The 21,740-nt window shown below is 42.0% G+C and overlaps 1 protein-coding gene and 1 pseudogene across 1 annotated transcript; both read left to right on the top strand.

The window, feature by feature from the left end:
- Positions 1 to 248: 248 nt before the first annotated feature.
- On the top strand, positions 249 to 4,003 carry LOC126001724 (adenylate kinase isoenzyme 6-like; annotated as a pseudogene).
- Positions 4,004 to 11,864: 7,861 nt separating this feature from the next.
- OXA1L (OXA1L mitochondrial inner membrane protein) lies at positions 11,865 to 21,637 on the top strand. Its single transcript, XM_049768626.1, has 10 exons — positions 11,865 to 11,927; positions 12,419 to 12,547; positions 14,168 to 14,381; positions 17,171 to 17,314; positions 17,542 to 17,627; positions 17,809 to 17,973; positions 20,385 to 20,489; positions 20,592 to 20,754; positions 20,835 to 20,915; positions 21,015 to 21,637. Exons 1-10 carry the CDS (start codon positions 11,865 to 11,867, stop codon positions 21,137 to 21,139), a joined length of 1,275 nt encoding a protein of 424 aa, XP_049624583.1. The 3' UTR covers positions 21,140 to 21,637.
- Positions 21,638 to 21,740: the final 103 nt, after the last annotated feature.

The following is a 21,740-nucleotide window of genomic DNA, read 5'->3' as shown; positions in this document are numbered from 1 at the left end:
TCAAGATTACATTACTTTTAGTTGCTGTGTCTTTTTACTATCTTTTAATCTGGAACCGTTAATCAATACTTCAATGATCTTGGCTTTTTTTGAAATACTTCAATGACCTTGGGTTTTTTTTGAAAACTTGAAGCCTTTACTTTTTAGACAATCCCTCAATTTAGGTTTATTTGATGGCTCCTCATGATTGTATTCAGTTTATCTATTTTGGTAAGAGTGTCATAAAAATTGTGTTCTCTCTTGTCAACATGTCACATAAGAAGCACATGAAGTTGATCAAGTATTGCTAACTATGATGAAGGCATTATCTACTGGTGTGCACCATTGTGGAGTTACTATTTTTCCTTTGTAATCATAAAATAATCTGGAGAAAATAATTTGAAGTTATATAAATATATTTCTTGTCAAAATCTCCATGAATTTTTGCCAATCTGTCATTGACTCTTGTCTAAAGCAATCATTAGTATAGGTTCCTCCACCAAAAGTAAAATATTCCTGTTTGGTATTATTTAATAGTTATCTTTTTATTTATTTTATTTATTTTTATTTATTTTATTTTATTCTTAGAAAACAGTTGTCACTAATTAATACAGAACATTTTGTGAGCATTTTCAGATCCAAAAAGTAGTCTACCAAATCATATCAAATAAGAATCTTACATTTAGGTTGTTGGAGCAAACTGTACGGTGGGTGCCAACTGGTGATTTTCTTTTTTTTTTTTTTTTTTTTTGGTTTTTCGGGCCACACCCATTTGATGCTCAGGGATTACTCCTGGCTAAGTGCTCAGAAATTGCCCCTGGCAAGTACCTGGCAAGTACCAGACAATACCTGCTCCCAAACATTACCTGCTGTGACCCCAAAAACAAACATACCAAAAAAATGAAAACAAACCAACAAATAAGAGCTAACAAAAAACATACTTACTTTTTCTTAGTTGTATCCAGAAATTTTTTGGTATATATATTTATCAAAATTTTATAAATATTCATTGCCTTGAGGGCTTTTTATTTTGTTTTTCCTTTATGAGTACACATGAGACCACTTCAACCATTTGCTTTGGGCTTCCCACAACTTCACCCAAAGAATCCAAATAGGTATTGCCATCATCATCACACCAGTACTAACATGGCAAAGTATTTTCAATTGCCAATTCTTCCCCAAAATACTAGTGCCATGTTATCAAAGTAAATGTGACACTGTCATGGCAAAATTATTTTATCCAAATCCAAACCCAAAACTCTTAAAAAAAAAAAAAAACTCCCTTTCTCTAGTGGTCAGAGTTCAGAGTTCAGTCAAGAAGCTATGTCAGCTTTCTGAACGAGAGCTAAATATAAAATATATGAAAGATAAAATCATTAATAATTAAGTAACTGAAAAGGTGAAAAAAGAACTCAAAATTATCCTAGAAGAAGCAGTTGCAGAGAGCAGCCACCATCTTTGACTGAGGGAGCAAAGGGAAGAGACTTAGGTTATTAAAATATCAAAACAGAGGGTCCCATGGCAGTGGAAATTCAGATATTTGAAGAGAGAGCTCCAGGCAATGGTGCTGATGACTCTGAAAGGGCATGTCAGTTCTGCAAGTGTAGAAAAAATTAGATTCAATTAATAGAACAGACTGGGTTTTAAAAAAAAAAAAAAAGAATGCAGTTCATAGGAAATGCAATTAGACAAGAAGTCCACCTGAAATTATAAGAGAGAGGAAATCAATCATTTTTTTCTCCTCCAGCTTTCTAGCATCCCTCTAGCATCCTTTATTGGCAGATTTGGATAGGATACCAGTTGGTAAATCAGAAATGCAATTTGTAGGGTACCCAGCTTCACAAAGCAGTTGGATTTGAGCTATGAGATTATTTGTTTCATAACTGGCACAGTTTCTGGGTTGTATTTGTTTGATCCTGCCAGGAAACAGAAAACAATCCTGTACTTTAAGAGAAATTTTACTATAGGAATTGGTACAGGGCTAATATAAAAACTAAGGAGTTAAATAGGAAATGGGGGAAGCAATTCAGAACTTTGCAACAGCATGCAGGTGGTATCATGCCCTAGGCTGGAGAAACAACAGGATTCAGTGATTTTACTAAAGACAGAATTGAAGGGCACTGGAATTTTAGCAAAGTTGGCATGGAGGTAGTTAAGATCATAAAAAGAATGTCTGGACAAAGAGAAGATGCAACTGCTCAGAACAATGCAAAATAAAACTAAAAACAGGAGGCCAGAGAGATAGCATGGAGGTAAGGCATTTGCCTTTCATGCAGAAGGTCAGTGGTTGGAATCCCGGCATCCCATATGGTCCCCTGAGCATGCCAGGAGCTATTTTTGAGCATAGAGCCAGGAGTAACCCCTGAGCATGGTTGGGTGTGACCTAAAAACCAAATAAAAAAAAAAAAGACACCCAGAGAAAAGAAAAGAAAGGAAGAATTTTAGATTTTCACGTCTTTTCCCACTGTTGCCAGAAACTTGTTTTTTTTTTTTGGGGGGGGGGGGTGTCACACACCTGGCTATGCGCTCAGAAATCACTCCTAATAGGCACTGGGCACCATATGGGATGCCAGGATTTGAACCACCTTCTCTCCTGAATCTGCTGTGTGCAAGGCAAACACCCTACCGCTGTGCTATCTCGCCCCAGTCAGGGACTTCTATTGTCAGACCTATCCAGAGGGAAAGGAAATGCATTTCCTTTCAAAGAGGGAAAGAGGAAGGAAGATCTGACAGCAATCAGGCAAATGACCAGTGAATTAACTTATCCAGTATATATCAGTGTTATCACTATATTCCTGCTCAAAGTTTTGTTCAATTTTCTTAATTTCAAATCCATATCAAGTCAGTCACTTAATCTAGAGTGTTTTTTCACTTAGAAATCCCTTATCACTGATTGTTCCATCATATTGACCCAGCTTGGTTTGCTCAGGCCCTCCTCACTACAAACATGAATTATTTTAGTCTTGAACTTCAGGGGTGACAGTGTTTTGAGGGGAAACCTTAGGAGGTCTGGAGACCTCGGCCCTTCCCAGCAATTCTCATCTAACCAAGTCATTAGTTCAATGTAAGGCCCAGGACATGATGCTACACAGAGCATGCAGTGCTGGAGATTCTTAGTCCCCTAAAGACCATGTGGTGGCAGGTATCAAACTGAAATCTAAGGCATGCAAGGCAAACATCTTAATATCTGGCCCAGATAATGTAAAACATTATCCCCTCCTACAACTATATATGTATATATGTATGTAAATATGTATGCATGCACACATGTACACACCTTTCAAACAGTCAAGTCATGCCAACTGCTATTTTTATCATTTAAAATTTTCTATTTATGGTCGCCAAGGACCATATTGCTTTTGAACATCCTGCTCATTGGTATTTCAGGTGTTGGAAAAAACTACACTGAACAAAGAACTTGCATCAAAATCAGGACTGAAATACATTAATGTGAGCGATTTAGCTCAAGAAGGGCAGTAGCAATTCCCAAGACAATGTTAATGAGTAAGAGAAGTAGAATACCTGTTTTTTATACAAGCCAGGGCTGTGGAAGTAGGGAGATGGGAGCATTGGTGGTGGGAATGTTGCACTGGTGAAGGGGGGTGTTCTTTTTGTGATTGAAACCCAACTACAGTCATGTTTGTAATCACGGTGTTTAAATAAAGATATAAAAAAAAGAAGAGCAGTTATTTGATGACTATGTTGAAGAGTATGACTGTCTCATTTTAGATGAAGATAGAGCTATTGTGGATTATTGTAGTAATCATGGTTGCAGTTTCTTCCCAGAGTGCTGGTTTCATGTTGTTTTTGTGCTGAGAACATTGAAACAAGGGGTTATAATGAGAAGAAACTGAAAGAAAATATTCAGTGTGAAATTTTTCAAGTTCTTTATGAAGAAGCTTTAGCATCCTACAAGGAAGAAATAGTGCATCAGTTGGTCAGCAATAATCCAGATGACCTCGAGAATAATATTAACCAGTTAATTACATGAATTGAGCAATAAGTCAAAGATCATAGCTCTTAAAAGTATAATATTGACACTTTATAGTAGTTCTCTCTCCACATCATATAAATTACACAATTATTAATAAAATTGTATTAAAACTATTACAAGACTATAAGATGAACTCTGGTTGGCAGGGATATGGTGAGAAAGGAACTCTCCTCCATTGCTGGTGGGAATGCATCCTGATTCAACCCCCATGGGAAACAGTATGAAAGGTTCTCACTAAATTCAAAATTGAGCTGCCATATGACCGAGAAATCTCTCTTTTGGGTATCTATCCCCAGGACAGAAAAACATTAATTCAAAAGAATGTATGCACACCGCTATTCATAGCAGCACTCAGTACAATAGCTAAGACTTGGAATCAACCTAGGTGCCAAACAACAGATGAGTGGATCATGAAGATGTGGTACATATATATATACAATAGAACACTACATAGTTGTAAGGAATAATGCCATCATGCAATTTGCAGCAACATGGATGGAATTTGAAGGTATTATGTCGGATTTTTTATGGTATTAAATCCCACGTGCCCTGTCACGATACCGTAGGGAACCTGTTACTGCTATTACCCTTGCGGTGGTCTTGGGCCTCAGGGCCTCAGGTGCCAGTACTGGTATTGCTGCCCTGGTTACTTCACAAAATCATTATAATCATCTCTTTTCCCCCACTTTCCTTCACTGTTGACTTTTGCTTGCTACCAGATTCAGTTTCTGAGAAACCCCCAACTCAAGGACATTTCCTGATATGTGACTGCTGGGACCATTTTTCAGACTCCACTAGACCATACCACAGGCTGAAGCTGTGCTCCAGTTTTATTCTCCCCCCAAGACTATTTCAAAAGACTTAAAGGAGACATGTATATCTCCTTCAAATATGTACTTAGATGTATTTTCTTAATAGGTATAACTCTTATTGTCTATTTTCTATGTAGTGGCAGTTTTCCCCATTCCATTTTTTTTATCTATTTAGTAGGAAATTCTAGCAGATAAGTTTCTCTAGTGTTCCAAGTTTATGTTAGAACCAGGTTATTGGAATTGTTTAGCTTGTTATTTCTACCTTCATATGCATCAGAAATACCATGTGGCATTATTCTTTTTCACATAAGCACCTTAAAATGTGGAAATCTGGGCTTGGAGAAATAGCACAGCGGCGTTTGCCTTGCAATCAGCCGATCCAGGACCTAAGGTGGTTGGTTCGAATCCCGGTGTTCCATATGGTCCCCCATGCCTGCCAGGAGCTATTTCTGAGCAGACAGCCAGGAGTAACCCCTGAGCACCGCCGGGTGTGGCCCAAAAACCAAAAAAAAAAAAAAAAGTGAAAATCTTGGAGCCAGAGCGGTGGTGCAAGCAGCAGGGTGTTTGCCTTGCATGCACTAACCTAGGACAGACTTCGGTTCAATCCTCTGGCATTCCATAAACCAGGAGTGACTTCTGAGCACATAGCCAGGAGTAACCCCTGAGAGTTTGGGGGTGTGGCGCCCCCAAAAAAAGCAAAAAAATAAGGGGGGGAAATCTTACATGTGCAAACAAGTTCTTATCTAATAGAGATAGGAACACATAAATTTTATATTGCAGTGGGCCTTACACCATGAACAACTCTCACAGTGACTTGGCTTAGGTTTCAGAAGATTGGACATTGGCCATTAACACCTGAACCTTGGATCCTATCTATGGAAACAGCACTCTTTTCTTTTCTTTTTTTTTTTTTAACAGCACTCTTTTCTACAGCAGCACCAGGAATCGTACTTCTACCATGGAAGGCCCTAATGCTGTGCTGGCACCAACTTGCTCCAGAGTGGGTTCATATGACACCCTGAAGACTTGGTAACAGCACAACCTGCTTTCAGGGTGGGATTCTCTGCATTGCCATCTAATGGTGAAATGAAACCAGAAGATGCTTAGTGTTACCCTAACTTCGACATACGATCTATACAAGAAACCATGGTCTCTAACTAGAGAAACCTGACTGCAACAACCATGATTGTGAAGTGCTTTTACTGGGACCACAAAGAAAGACTTTGGGGGTTAGACAACTTAGTATGCCTGAAGCGTGGAGTTGGTCTAATGCCAGGAGCTTTATGGGTAAAGCCTCCCTGTTTTTAAGTCAAAGGTTTCCTTTCTATTTTCCTCATATTTTGATGTGCCTACGCACATACCTTTTTATTATTATTGTTGATGTTGTTGTTGTTGTTATTTATTGTATATTTTATCTTTATCTTTTAAATCTGGGCTCCTGCCTTTTTCATAGAACCTTGGGACATGGATTACTTTAGAAAGGCTGGGGTCGGAGTGAGAAATGGCTGCAGGTGGGGGTTTCCAGGCAGAGTGCTGACTGCTCTACCTGCAGAATCTCCACCGGGCTGTGCTTCTTCTGAGGAACTGAGCACCGGAAGGGAGCCCTGTCCTACCCTTCTCTGTCTTTCCTGAACTCTGGAAGCTCTCCTCAGAGCCCTGGGAAGCGAACCCCAAAGAAACTACATTCGGGAGCTACCCAGCGAGCCAGTGAGTGAGTGAGAAATGGCTGCAGGTGGGGGTTTCCAGGCAGAGTGCTGACTGCTCTACCTGCAGAATCTCCACCGGGCTGTGCTTCTTCTGAGGAACTGAGCACCGGAAGGGAGCCCTGTCCTACCCTTCTCTGTCTTTCCTGAACTCTGGAAGCTCTCCTCAGAGCCCTGGGAAGCGAACCCCAAAGAAACTACATTCAGAAGCTACCCAGCGAGCCAGTGAGTGAGTGAGTGAGAAATGGCTGCAGGTGGGGGTTTCCAGGCAGAGTGCTGACTGCTCTACCTGCAGAATCTCCACCGGGCTGTGCTTCTTCTGAGGAACTGAGCACCGGAAGGGAGCCCTGTCCTACCCTTCTCTGTCTTTCCTGAACTCTGGAAGCTCTCCTCAGAGCCCTGGGAAGTGAACCCCAAAGAAACTACATTCGGGAGCTACCCAGCGAGCCAGTGAGTGAGTGAGAAAAGGCTGCAGGTGGGGGTTTCCAGGCAGAGTGCTGACTGCTCTACCTGCAGAATCTCCACCGGGCTGTGCTTCTTCTGAGGAACTGAGCACCGGAAGGGAGCCCTGTCCTACCCTTCTCTGTCTTTCCTGAACTCTGGAAGCTCTCCTCAGAGCCCTGGGAAGCTAACTCCAAAGAAACTACATTCGGGAAGAGATAACAATGCTATCTGGGCAAAAGCCGGCTCCCTGTGTGTGACACCAGGCGGGGAAAATCCGCGAAAGTACACCGGCCCAGTGGGGCTCAACTGTGAAAGACTGTGAGTGTGACCTGTCTATGTCTGTCTACTGTCCTCTTGCGTGAAACTCTTGCGAGTGGGGCAAAAAGAGGCTCAGAGGAGCACGGCCGCTCCGCTTCGCTACGCGGCCGTGCACTCTTTCTAAGGAAAGAACTCCATTGCAACAAGAAGGAAAAATCACACTAAGAACAGCGCTATATCACAGAAGCAAACATTTCTCTCTGGACTGTCTTCTCTGTTGCATGCTCGGGCCTAAGATTTGACCCAGTGTGAGGCTTCATCCACGGAGGACTCCCCTCCCTTAGAGGCAAGTCAGCCCATCCAGAAAGGGAGGAGCCAGAGGAGTGTGCTGCCTACATCATATAGACAATGAATACCACCACAACACGTAGAAAAACCCACAATACAAGTGTGACAATGGGGAAACAACGCAGGCCAGCATCAGACATAGAGAATGAAGATGACAATTCTGAGGACCAGATAATGACTGAACAACTAATCAACCTCTCAGATAAGGACTTTAGACTAGCAATATGGAAGGTGCTCAACAGACTCCAAGAAACCATGGATCGAGTTGAACAGAACACTAATAAGAACCAAGAAAATATGAAGGCAGAAATGACAAAACTCCAAACTGAAATAACATGTCAACTAACAGGACTGAAAAAGTCAGTAAACGAAGTGAATGACAAAATGGATAAGCTCTGGGACAGGGTATCAGAAGCTGAGAATAGACTTGGTGCTGTGGAAGATGAGATACATAACAATTCCATACAGCAGGAGAGATTGGACAAAAAACTTAAAGCAAATGAGCAGACAATGGAAAAATTAGTCAAAGAATGGGAACAGAAAGGCTGGGGTCCAGGGGCCAAGTGATCTGAAATGTATTTACAGAGAAATAAATAAGAACAGAACTAAATATCCAAGCCAAGGTCAACAATAATAGAATCAAGGGACCTAAACCTTTAACGATCTAAACTCAAAGGGGCCTGCTACACTGGCAGGCCAGGGGTCAAATAGTGGTGGGATAGGATGCACTATAGATCCATTGGTGGAGGGAGGTTGGCACTGGTGGTGGGAAGGGCCCTGACACTTTGTATATCTGAAATTCAACTATGAAGGACTCTATTACAATTGTTTCAATAAAATAAAATACTTGTATAAAGGTTTATTGTGGATTGTTTCCTCAATGAGAAAGCTAAATCTCAAGCATAACGAACATACAGGATTGATAAGAAAAACATTTATCTTTTATTTTTCCCTTGAGCATTGGTGGTGGGAAGGTCGCACTGGTGAAGGGAAATGTTCATTTTTTATGCATTAACTTTTCAAGTTTCAATTGCTAATGAATACATTTGATCAAATGTAAAAGAATTGTTATTGAGGTATACCCAGCAATGCTGGACTACTTTGAAATCTACCTGGAAGTCTTTGCTCTGGGGTCAATCCCAGCAGTGCTTGGCCCTTTCCTCTATCTCCCTAGGCCCCAACTCCTATTTTAAACATTAGTGACCACCAAATCATGGCTTTTGTATGTTTGTTTGTTTGCTTTTCTATTGGTTTTGGGGGTGTACTCAGAGATGTTCTGGGCCTATTCCTGGTTCTACACTCAGAGATTACTCTTGGCAAGGCTTAAAAAACATGGTGTTTGAGTTCATCCATGTGCAAGGCAAGCACCCTACTCACTGTACTATCCATTCCAAAACTATGCCTTTCTTTTTTTTAAACCACACCTTTCTTAGCTTGTAGTCCTAAATAAAAGCAAACATCCATTCAGTTTCAAAATGTTGAAATATCTACTAAAACTAAGAAACAGTTGTGACATGCTTTTTCTACTCTGGAGAAGACCATGTTCTCTCTTGAACACATACTTCTCTTTTTCTCTCCTCTGCCTTTTTCTACTCTGAAGAAGTTCATGTTATCTATTCAATATACATTTATCTTTCTCTTCTCTGCTTTCTCTTGAACACAAATTTTTCTCTCTTCTTACATTTCCTAAATTCCTTTCACTAAAACTATTTTTATCTTCATTTAAAAAAATTGTAAAAGAAGTTGTCGTGGTCAAGAGGTTAAGGCAGTGAATTAGTAAAAAATTGTAAAAGATACTTTTTCCTAGAGCCAGAGCAGTGGCGCAAGCGGTAGGGTGTTTGCCTTGCACACGCTAACCTTGGATGGACCGCAGTTTGATTCTCCCAGCCAGGAGCGATTTCTGAGCACATAGCCAGGAGTAACCCCTGAACATCACCGGGTATGGCCCAAAGAACAAAGCCAAAAAAAAAGATACTTTTTCCTTGCCTCTAGAAACATAAACTCTAAAGAGAAATACAGCATAAAATCCTATGAAAACATAATAAAAGTCACATAAATACTTGCAAATTTAAGACACACTTGAATTGGTTCTAGTGGTATAGAATTTCACTTTTCCTAAGTGCCTATTTACATGGCATTAGAATATATTTAAGTTATCTATTGCTGCATAACAAAGTATTCCAAAACATAAAATCTTAAAATCACAGTCATTTCATTTTCTTGTAATTTTGCAACTTGAGCAGGGCTAAGGAGAGTTTGTCTGTTTCTCTTCCACCTAGCTATCTTCCACCTAGCTCCCATCTAGCTATCCACAGGATGAAAATTCACTTCCAAAATGGCCTTCTTTACATGGCTGGAGTTGGTGTTGTCTATAGGCTGAGAGCTCAACAGAGTAAGTGTTCTTCCATGTATTTAGGTGGGACTTCCCACAGCTTTTGTTTTGTTTTGTTTGTATTTGGGCTACACCCAGCAGTACTCAGGGGTTACTCTTTGCCCAGCCCTCAGAAAATCGCTCCTGGCAGGCTGGGGGGACCACATGGGATGTCAGGGATCAAAACTGGTCAGCCACGTTCAAGGCAAATTTCCTACCCACTGTGCTATTGATCCAGCCCCAACCTCCCATCTCTTTGAAGTCTGAATATTCTAGCATCAAACATGCAGATATCATCCCTCGGATACTTAAAAGTAGAAGTCATTAATTTGTCTTACGGCATGGGCTTAGAAATGGCATATTGTCACTTCCAGACATTTCAATTGTGCTGGAATTCAAGAGGATGATGCAAACACTAAAGACTGTTTCATTTGTATCCACTAAAGCAACAGTTCACCAAAGAATTTTCTCCCAAGTGTCCTTGCTCAGGGATTATTCCTGCTGTCTGTGAGGGGTGGGGACCCACTCCCCTACTACACTTGAGGAACTATGCAGTTTCAATGAGCATGTGGTCAGCCCATTGAACTATTTTTGGGGTTTTTGGGGGGTGCCATACAAGCTATGCTCAGGGATTACTCCTGGCTCTGCACTCAGGGGTGATTCCTGGCAGTGCTCAAGGAAACATGGGATATGCTGGGGATTGCATGCAAGGAAAGCACCCTAACCATTGTACTATCTCTCTGGCCCCTGAATATTTTAAAGCTCTTTCTGTCTCTCTGTCTCTCTCTCATTACTTTTTCAGGCCACACCTAATGGTACTCAAAAGTCACTCCTGGAAGCTCTTGAGAGAACATATCTAATTTCAAGGATCTAACTTGGGTCAGTTGCATGCAAGTTTCCTTAACTCCTGTACTCTTGGGCTCCAAATAACGTGTTTTTTTTTTAATTATTCAATAAACATAATAGTTCTGACAGCTAATTGGTACTAAATCATTTCTTTGCCACCTATTTTTTATTTTTTAGCATTTTTACTGCAATCAGAAACAACCCAAACTTGCAGTGAATGAAATAATTTCAGGCTATTGTATCTTTCCCAAATTACTGTTATTCAAAACATGCCCTGTAATTTTAAAGACACTGTAAGATTCATATATAATTAATCCACAATTTTCTGAGTTTTGTTTCTTCTTTAGAGCAGCAGATTTACCTCTTATTTCTCTATAAATGCTACAACTTCAAGAAACAACACTAAAGCATTAGAGATTTAGAGAGTCCAGATGATCAAAACCTTTAATTATCACACACAGAAGAATCTAGTTATAGCTCCCATCATGATGCCAGCACCTCACAACATTAAAGTTTTGGGATTTTTTTCCAGCTTTTCATTTAACCATCTATACCATGTCAGCTTTATGAAGAAAGTTTGAGTTTCCTCTTGAAATTTTTTTTCTTTTATTTGGGAGGAAAATATTTTCTGGAAGCTGTCTTTTCTAGATTTCCTATCGACCTACCCTCAAAATTCACTTTCTTTTTCAAATTTTTTCAAAATTTGCAATTTCAATATTATCTAACAAGTTGACTTGAACATCACTGGGCAGGAAAACCTCATGCCAAACAGATCCAAGAGGGCCCATAGCATCTTTTGAGCCAAATAAACAGCAAATAATTCCGATTTTGCCAATAAAAGGAAACTCCCCAGTTTTGTGTAGTCACTAATCAATGATCTATGACGTCAATGTCAATTTCCATCTCCTGAGCCATCTCTAGCGACGTCTCCTTCCGGTGGCCCTTGGGAACTTCCTGCCCATTTCAAATATGGTCGCTACGCTGCAATCTCCCGTATTAACGGATCATTAGCGACCGCTCTAGCTTCATGCCCATTTCCAAAAGGGCCACCCTCACGCCGGTGGCGGACCTGAGTGCGCAGGCGCGAGCGAAATCCCTCTTCCGGCAAAATGGCGATGGGGTTGCTGTGCGGGCGCAGAGAGCTTGGGCGCCTGCTACGGGCCCAGCGTCAGGTAAGGAAGTCCCAGAGCTGAGCCCGGTGGCTTGCTCTGCCCCGGGACCCTCACATGGCACACCTCGCACCAGGAGCAAATGCAGATGCTGTGTAGCCTGGGTGTCGCCGGGACTTGTAGGTTTTGACCTCAGGGTCGTGTGAGGACACAGGACAGTCGCGTCCGGGGCCCCGCAGGCTCAGCGCGCTCAGGTGTTCCTTGGCATCACCCCGTGCCAAGGAAACCTCTGCCTTGTGCCCGGGAAGAGCGTGCTAAGCCCTATGCCAGGAGTTGCATTCGGAAAGTGACAGTATCCTCTGCAGCTGCAAGCTACCTGTCATTTGCATTCGGAAAGTGACAGTATCCTCTGCAGCTGCAAGCTACCTGTCATTTGCATTCGGAAAGTGACAGTATCCTCTGCAGCTGCAAGCTACCTGTCATTGGGAGGGAGGGTCTAACTAACTGGCCTCACCTGTCCCCCCTAAAAAGTCTCCTATCTTTTACCCACACAGTTCCATCATATCGGAGGGCTGTCCCCAGGCACGAGACAGAACCACAGGCACCCCCATCATGCCCTCCTTACAGTTCTCGGTGCCCCCCGCTGCCTCAGCACCTCGGTGATTTGGTTTGCAGAAGCTCAGGTAAGTTAGAGGCGTGTCCTTCCTGGAGAGCCCGGAGCGATGCTTCATGGCTTGTTGGGTTTGTTTGTTTTTTTATTTCTTTGTGCCTAAGGACCCGACTGGGAAGTGGAACTGAACACACTACATACACCCCATATGGTTCCCTGAAACGATATTTTCTGCTGGAGATCATTTTATGTTCAGACCCTTAGGAAGGAAGTGGTCGAGAAGATGGCAAGAAAGATTTTTGCTGGGATGATGGCAAGTCTCTAACATAGAGATGAGTTGTGAATACAAGATGTGTATGTGTGTTTGGAGAAACCATTGCATATAAAATATATGAATTCATAGATATTCATATTTCTGAGATTGAAATCAAATAAATACTATAGTCTTAAAAACTGAGTTGTGGGGTCTGGAGAAATAGAACAGTATAGTTAAGGCACTTGCCTTGCATACCTTTGACCCAGGTTCAATCCTCACTCATCATCTCATATGCCCACCCCCAGCACCTGCAGGAGTGATTCCTGAGTGCAGAGCCAAGAGTAACCCCTGAGCATATTTTGAGTGGAGCTCCAAAATAAAAACAAGAAACTGAGTTGTTGGGCTGGAGAGATAGTAGAGTGGATCTGCTACTCCTTTGCATGTAGTTGACCCAGGCTCAATCCCCAGCACCCAGTATGGCTCCCAAATATCACTTAGAGTTACCCTAAGCTCAGTGCCAAGATTAAGCTCCGAGGACCAATGGGTATAGCCCTAAAATTAACTTTAAAAACTAATTTGTTTGTTTTTTAAATAACTGACGTTTACTGAACCAGGGCAATAGTGGGTAGGGCCTTTGCCTTATTTGATTTCCAGCATCCTATATATTTCTTCAAGCACCATCAGGAATGATTTCTGAATGTCAATAAAACCACATACACACACACATATACACTCGTGTTTTAAAGAAAAATTATAATGTCAACAAGTACAAAATCACTCAAATGCCTTACATTTGAGGACAGAGAGAGTATAGGCACATGCATATCTTGAATGTGACTGATAGCTGACCCAGTTCATGCCAGCACCATAATAGTTCCCTAAAACGCAATTTGTTACAGCGCCAAACACCTCCAAATATAGCTCTTTGGCTCACAGAAGGAGGGCCCTTCAGGTCTCCCAAGTATTTCTCAAAGAATATTTTATTTTATTTTTATTTTATTCTTTATTTTGTTATTTATTTTTATATTTATTTTATTATATAAAAATAAGTTTGGGGTTTAAACAGTGGGTAAAATAGTTGCCTTGCAGAGTTCAATCCCTAGCACCCCAAATGGTCTCCTAACCCCCTCCCGAAGTGATTGTGAGCACCACAAGGTATGACCAAAACAAGCCAAAAAAAAAAAAAAAAAAAAAAACTAATTTGGAAAATACTGACTAAAGAATAAATTGCCAGCATAAAGGGAAAGCGTGAAACCATGGTCTAAGTAACTTACCTTCACATATACAAGGAAGGAAAATGGCTCTTTTAAGCTTTGAATTTTGCAGATACCATCAGCTAACCTACAAAACCAAAAGTAGGGAGTCAGAGATCACTGCCCAATTTTTTTGTATTTCCCTTTGCTGAATATTACCCATGGTTTCCTTCCTTTCACACAGGTTCAGGCCCCTCCGGTCATTCCTGCAACTCCCTTGCCCACAGCAGTAACAGAGGTGGCTTCTGGAGACCCTGCAGATGTAGTCCAAGCTGCTGCTGAGCAGACCTTCGCTGAACTGGGACTGGGCTCATATACCCCAGTGGGACTGATCCAAAACTTACTGGAGACTATGCATGTTAACCTGGGCCTACCCTGGTGGGGAGCCATTGCTGCATGTAAGGACAATAGAATCTGGCCAGGGGAAATGGGGACTTAGAGATAAGAACTTTAAAGATAGTCAGTCTTTGAGCAGATTGAAAAAATAGTTGTAGAAGTATAGGGGTGAGAGTACTCTACTTATATTTCCGAAAAGGCATGCATTATAAGATCATTGGGACCACCTTGAATTCTAAGAGTATAGCAAATTTTTTAATGAAAGACATTGGTTTTTGCTCAGTGTTATATCATGTCAATGAAAAAGAAACATCACAGCCTAGATGTTAAGTGAGAACTTACTGTAATAGATACTTGAATGTGAGCAGAGTTGTAGTTAAAGCCCCTGGTTAATAGTGATGAAGCTTCCCTGCTTAAGGAGTGTAGAAAGCTAAATTGGGCCTTTGTGACCCAAAAGTGAGAGAACAGTCACATTGCTGTCTTGCAGGCTAAAACTTTGGCTATAAATTCTTCCTATACCTTGCTTTAGCTGTCATCCTTCCTGTGTCTTCAGCTTCACTCTCTTTAGGGCCTTTACATGTAAACAAGCTCAAGCATAATTGTTTCTTAGAGGCAAATTTCTTCCCACTCCCAGTTCACCTTTAACTACTGCGCTATCCTTTTCTTTTCATTTATACCTATTATGTAAGCCTATTCTGCATACAGTGGTCTTTTTTTTTTTTTTTAGAGTGGTCTTCCACACTCTTAATAAGATCACCTCATTCTAATACATCATTGCTAAATTCACTTAGATAATTTAGACTGGAGCTTCCCAAAGTTTATTTTACCTACTTTATATTATTTGATCCCTTTACATTAAAAAAAAAAAAGTTTACTGAAAACTGCTCTGGAAATCTACCTTCTTTGAGCTAACAAATGCAACCCCAACTACACCCAAGAAAACCACCATTCCCCTGGATGATTCTAACACTCCCCAGCAGGGGCAGTATTGCCCACCTTGTGAAGCACCGCTTTAGACCCTGAAATCTATCCTTTGGTTTTTGTGACAAGTCTCCTGGTTTTCTTCTTTCCTTTTGGTGGAGGAAATAGCTAATGGGATGTTACTCATTGGTAAAGCACATGCTTGCATGCTTAAAGTGCTTTAAGATGCTGGGTTCAATTCTGGCACCACCAGAAAAAAAGATTTATATGATGTGGTGATGTTTAGCCATGCAGACCAAACAGTTCGTTGCTTTTGCCCAGTAATGTCGTAGTATTTGAGCCCAGCAGTGCACAGGGTGCTGGGGGCAGAGGTGGAAATAATGGGAACACATGAGTTATTAATAATTGAACTTGGGGAGCCTTTCTCATGCAAGGCATGTGATCCAGCCCATTGTGCTTTTTCTATGATCCCTTCCTGTCTTTCTGAACATACTTTCCTATTTTCATTGTTCTATCTGCCCCCTTTAGTGTTGGCACTCTGGGTTCCAGCCTTTACTAACTGTCGCTTTCCCTACCTCACCAGTTTCTTCTCATCCTAGACTCACTTGCTTATCTGCAGGTAGCATAATCTAAACATTAGTGGAATGGTCAGGAAACAGGAAATGTAAGAAAAGAAATAGGAAGGCCCTGAAATAACAAGCCACCATATTAAAACAGTATTTTGGGGGGTTGGTTTTTTTTTTTTTTTTTTTTTTTGGTTTTTTGGGTCACACCCAGCGGCGCCCAGGGCTTATTCCTGACTCTGCACTCAGAAGTCACTTCTGGCAGGCTCGGGGGACCATATGGGATGCCGGGTTTCAAACCGGGGTTCGTCCTGTATTGGCCACATGCAAGGCAAACAGCTTCTAGAACAGTACTTACTTTTTTTGTTTGTTTGTTTTTGGTTTTTGGGTCACACCCAGCAGCACTCAGGGGTTACTCCTGGCTGTACCCTCAGAAATTGGTCCTGGCAGGAACCATATGGGATGCCGGGATTCAAACCACCGTCCTTCAGCATGCAAGGCAAATACACCTCCTATACTACCTCCTATAGCATTATCTCTCCAGCCCCTAGAACAGCACATTTTAAGCATCATTCCTGAGAACCTCAGAGTTGTATGACAATTCCTCTGAGCAAAGCAAGGGCCTGAGCTTATATAATCCTATCATTAACTACCCATTCATTCCAAGCAACTAGCTTTTATCTTGTGTATAGTGGAACTTGACTTAGGGCTAGTGGGGGGAAAGGTTCCATTGATGAATAAAGTTTCGAAACCATAGAGCTGGGAAAGTAGCATCTGTCACCTTTTTGTTTAAAAAAAGAGAATTTCTTGTCATTTGCTTAGAAAAGTTAATGCCTAACCTGGCAATATCAAAATAGGATTGACTTTGAAGAATATATGTGCTTTATTTTACACACACACACACATACTTTCTCTCTCTCTTCCTCTCTCTTTCTCTCTCTCTTTCTATCTATCTATCTATCTCTATCTCTATCTCTCTCTCTCTCTCTCACTCATTCACACTCTCCACCCTCCAGCCACCCCTTGGATATGCCACAGTGTGGAAAAGACTGGAAGAAGAGGGCCAAGGAGATAGCCAGGTACTAGGGACCTCAAGTTAAATCCCTGAACTCCACTAGGGTGGCCTTAATGGATTCCCATCACTGCCACATTGTCTGGGCCTCAGCACTGAATCTTTAGTCCCTTTGTCCAAGTATTACCAGGATTACCAGTAGTGGCCTCTGGGCTCCCTGAGCAATTTGGGAAGCACCCCCTCCCCCAAAAATATGTAATATAAGAGACCTTCAAAGTGATGATTTTAAAATTTACAATGTTTAAACTGCAAAATGATACTGAATTTTCCTCCAGTTTTAGTTTGTATTTTCTAGGTACAGTCCTTGCCCGTTGCCTGGTGTTTCCTCTCATCGTGAAGGGCCAACGAGAGGCAGCCAAGATCCACAACCACTTGCCAGAGCTGCAGAAGTATTCCAATCGAATGAGAGAAGCCAAGTTGACGGGGGACCATAACGAGTGTGAGTCATTTGCACCATGTGCCTGGGAGAGGGGAATATGTGCACTTTTCCTGACAATTTGCTGAGCAAAAGGAACAACCTCAAACAGCAATTGCTGCCTTTTATATCTACTAGTCACAGTGACTGGGCAGGGGCAGTTAGAAACCCCCTGGATCAGGAACTGAGGGTGGTGATCTCTACCCTAGTCACTCTTGTTCCAACCAATAGCTTCTTGGATTCCTTTTCAGTTTACAAGGTCTCCTCAGAGATGATGCTTTACCAGAAGAAGCATGATGTCAAACTTATGAGACCTCTCATTCTACCTATAACTCAGGTGAATATAGTTGCTTCCCTTCCCATATTCAGGTAGCCAGTCACATTACCTCCTGCTTTCCGTGTCCCAGACCCCCAGCACACAGGTGGTAATCCTTGCTCATGCCTTTCTGGAGCCATGGAGTGATTGATGAAAGTACCCTCTGCTGGAGGGACCTGACAGGGTTTATCTTGTGCAACAGGCCCCAATCTTCATTTCCTTCTTCATTGCCTTGAGAGAAATGGCCAACCTTCCTGTGCCCAGCCTGAAGACTGGTGGCCTTTTGTGGTTCCAGGATCTCACATTGTCTGACCCCACATACATACTGCCAGTGATAGTCACTGCCACAATGTGGGGTGTCCTTGAGGTAAGCCTGGGTAAGTGCTAGTTCTATAAAGTACAGGACTGGAGGTAAAGTTGTGCAGTTAAGTCATTCTCTACTCTCAGAAGAATTTGGAAGAGTTTCTGGATAAGAAATAAGAGCCTGAATCTAGAAACAACCCAAGCACCCCAGAAAAGATGAGTTGGTAAAGAAACTTTGGTAATCTACACAATGGAATACTATGCAGCCTTAGGAAAATTTAAGTCATGAAATTGACTTATACATGGATGGATAAGGAGAGTATCTTGCTGAGTGAAATGAGTCAAAGGGAGAGGGACATAGAATGATCGTACTCATTTGTGAGTTAATTTTTTTAAATGACAAAAAAAAAAAAAAACAGTATGATAATCATAACCAAAGACAATAGAAACGAAGGTTTGGGTTGAATAGGAAATTGGCAGGGGCAGTGGGGTACAGTTAAGATAGAGACAGAACCACTATGACTGGTAGCTGGAAATGATCACTGGACAAGAACTGGATGCTAAGAGGAGGTGGAGTGGTATACATGATACCCTCTCAGTAACAGTGGTACAAACCAGTATCTTAAAAGAAAAGGGGAGGCAGGCCAGAGGGCGTTTCCCTTGCATGTGGCTGACCTGCATTCGGTCTCCAGTATCCCATATGTTCCCCCGAGCCTACGGGGAGTGATTTCTGAGTGCAGAGACAGAAGTAACCCCTGTGTGCCGCCAGGCATGGCCCAGAAACAAAAAAAAAAAAAAAATGAGGGGGAATATAGAACCATGGGGTGGGAGTGGTAACGGAGGGAAACTGGGACAATGGTGGCTAGAAATGTTGGAACATTATGACTGAAACCCTAATCCTGAATAACATTAAATTATACAAATTTTTTTAAAAAGAATAAAAATAAAAGCTAGATTCCCTAAGATTAACATGAATTTCTAGTCTACCTTTCTTGTTTTTATTTTTTGATTTTTGGGGGGCCACACCTGGCAGTGCTCAGGAGTTATTCTTGGCTCTGTGCTAAGAAATTGATCCTGGCAGGCTTGGGGGACCATATGGGATGCCGGAAATTGAACCCGGGTCCAGGTCGTCTGTGCAAAGCAAATGCCCTTACTGCTTTGCTCTCACTCTGGCCCCTACCTTCTTTTTGTTGTTTTGTTTTTTGTTTTTTTGGGTTACAACCAGCAGCGCTCAGAGGTTACTCCTGGCTCTGCACTCAGAAATCGCTCCTGGCAGGCTGGGGGACCATATGGAATGTGGGGATTCGAACCACCATCCTTCTGCAATGCAAGGCAAATGCCCTACCTCTATGCTATCTTTCCGGCCCCACCTTTTTTGTTTTTAATTAAACATTTTTTAAGTAAGTACAATATCAAAACAAATATATTCAGATGCTTTCTTTTAAAACTATCTTAAAATATCTTTCTGTGGATGCTAGTGACAGTCATAAATGGGGCTATCCAGTAATGCTGGGGGCTACAGGCAGTTCAGTCATCAGGACTCACTCCCAGTTCTCAGAGGACTATGTGGTATCAGGAATAGAGCCCGGGCCTCTCATGGAAAGTCAACTTTAGTATCAAAATCTATTTCTGACGTGTTATAGTCATAAAAATAGAATTCAAATATTTGAAGCACAGTGCATGGACAATATGTGGTGATCACCTACTTAGTAAACACTGCATTCAAACCCATCTCCCGAGGGGCTGGAACAGTACTCGGAGCGGTAAGGCGTCTGCCTTGCCGGTACTAGCCTAGGATGGACCATGGTTCGATCCCCCAAGCCAGGTGTGATTTCTGAGCGCATAGCCAGGAGTAACCCGAGTGTCACCGGGTATGGCCCCAAAAATCCAAACAAACAAAAAACCATCTCCCGCGAATGAAAATCTTAACATGAAGAATCCTCTTATCTTCTTCAGTGACCAGGTTTGCCATACCCGTCCTCCCAAATCCACTCCCTCTGCCATGCGATGAGTGCAGGTTCCACAGTTGGAACCTGTACCTACAGTGTTGACTATGACCACTAGTTGATGTTGACACTTGGACAACATCCTGTAGGCCTGAAGTGACAGCTTCACTCCAGTGTTGATGCCCTCATAACATCTTTCCTTCTGGTCCGCACCACTATTCTCTAAGTTCACAAGCCTTGGTTCCAGAATCATGGTACACTTCGATACATTTATAAATATGAATGAGATCGAGCATCCCTGGCTGCTACAGGAACAAAGCAGACAGGGATAGGTAAAGAGCAGCTTTAGAGTTGGGGAAGTGGCTCAGTGGCAGAGTACACATCTTGTATAAATGAGATCTGGGTTCAATCCTTGGCACTACCCCCAAATGTATTTCTATGAGTAAATATCTATATATAGGTTTATATTTTAAGCCAGGGAGGTGTAACTACATAGTATTTATAGACCTTTTGAAAAAATTTTTTCCAGTTAGGTGCTGAGACGGGCATGCAAAGTTCTGACATTCAATGGATGAGAAATTTTATCAGAGTGATGCCCCTGGCAGTCTTGCCCATAACTATCCACTTCCCCACGGTAGGTACTGGCTCAGGGCCTGACTCTAGATTCTTTCAGCTAAGCCATGCCTCTCCTGGACAAGCACTTCTAAGTAACTTTTCCCTCCCTCTCTTCTCGCAGGCAGTGTTCGTGTATTGGTTCTTCTCCAATATGTTCTCCCTGACCCAAGTGGCTTGTCTACGGATCCCAGCTGTACGCACTGTACTGAAAATTCCCCAGCGCGTGGTGCATGACCCTGACAAATTAGCTCCACGGGAGGGCTTTATTACAAGTTTCAAGAAAGGTAAGGACCTCCTGTCCCATGAACTGGGGGCAGGAAGGTGGTCTACAATGGATGGCAAAAGCACCTGTCTCCTTGCTTAGGCTGGAAAAATGCTGAACTGACCCATCAGCTACAGGAACGTGAGCGGCGCTTGCAAAATCACTTGGAACTTGCAGCTAGGGGTAAATAGCCCTTTTTTGGACAAATTCACTCATTTGTATCTTCCCTGCCTTTGTTCAACAAGATTTTTTTTGTTTGTTTGTTTTTTTTGTTTTAATCAGGTCCCTTACAACAAACCTACACCCACAACCCACTGCTCCAGAATGAAAAGAATCACCCACCCAGCACCTCAAACAGCAGCACCAAACCAAAGTCTAAAAGGCCCTGGAAAGACACTCTTGGCTGAATTCTATTCCAGCTCAGATTGGCAAGGAGTTCTCTTCAAAGACTCAACCTCAAAGCAGATTTGATGCCGTGTCCTTATCCCAGATGTAGAAACTGAAAGATGCAGAAATGTTTCTCTTAAAAGTGGATTTCACTACAGACTCTTACACCAGGGTATGAGAGAACACTGGGGAGCTGAAGGGTCCTCTCATCTATGAAACAGTAATACTCTGTACCATGTACTGCTTCTAGAGATATACATATTAAACAGGGAACTTGATTGTGTGCTTCCTAAGGGTGGAGTTGGGTTGGTGACTGTTCTTGCTGGCCTTGCTCTTAGGAAGAGTCTCAGTGATGTCACCTGCATTGGGAGCTTAAACCTCCCCCACCCCAGAAGTGTTGTCCCGTCCATGTTTGCAGAGAAGGATGACCAATACGTTGAGATTCTTCCTAAAGAGAGTAACCACGTTTGTTTATCCAAAGGTTACCTATTAAATATCCTTCAAGGACTTACTCAAATCGTGTTGCTCAGTGTACTCAAATTCTTAGTGACAATTATAAATAGAGGTTGGGGCCCGAGAGCTAGTCCAGGGATTAAGTCTCTTGCTTTGTTTGCATGGAGC

The sequence above is a fragment of the Suncus etruscus genome, chromosome 2 (assembly GCF_024139225.1).
Source record: "Suncus etruscus isolate mSunEtr1 chromosome 2, mSunEtr1.pri.cur, whole genome shotgun sequence".
Lineage (NCBI taxonomy): Eukaryota > Metazoa > Chordata > Mammalia > Eulipotyphla > Soricidae > Suncus > Suncus etruscus.
Note: the sequence above shows the minus strand (reverse complement) of the source record. Positions and strands in the feature narration are given on the sequence as shown.

Coding starts and splice junctions, on each gene's coding strand:
- OXA1L (XM_049768626.1), top strand. CDS start 11,865: ATGGCGATGGGGTTGCTGTGCGGGCGCAGAGAGCTTGGGCGCCTGCTA. Junction 12,548..14,167: donor TTTGGTTTGCAGAAGCTCAG/GTAAGTTAGAGG, acceptor CCTTTCACACAG/GTTCAGGCCCCTCCGGTCAT. Junction 20,755..20,834: donor TATTACAAGTTTCAAGAAAG/GTAAGGACCTCC, acceptor CTCCTTGCTTAG/GCTGGAAAAATGCTGAACTG.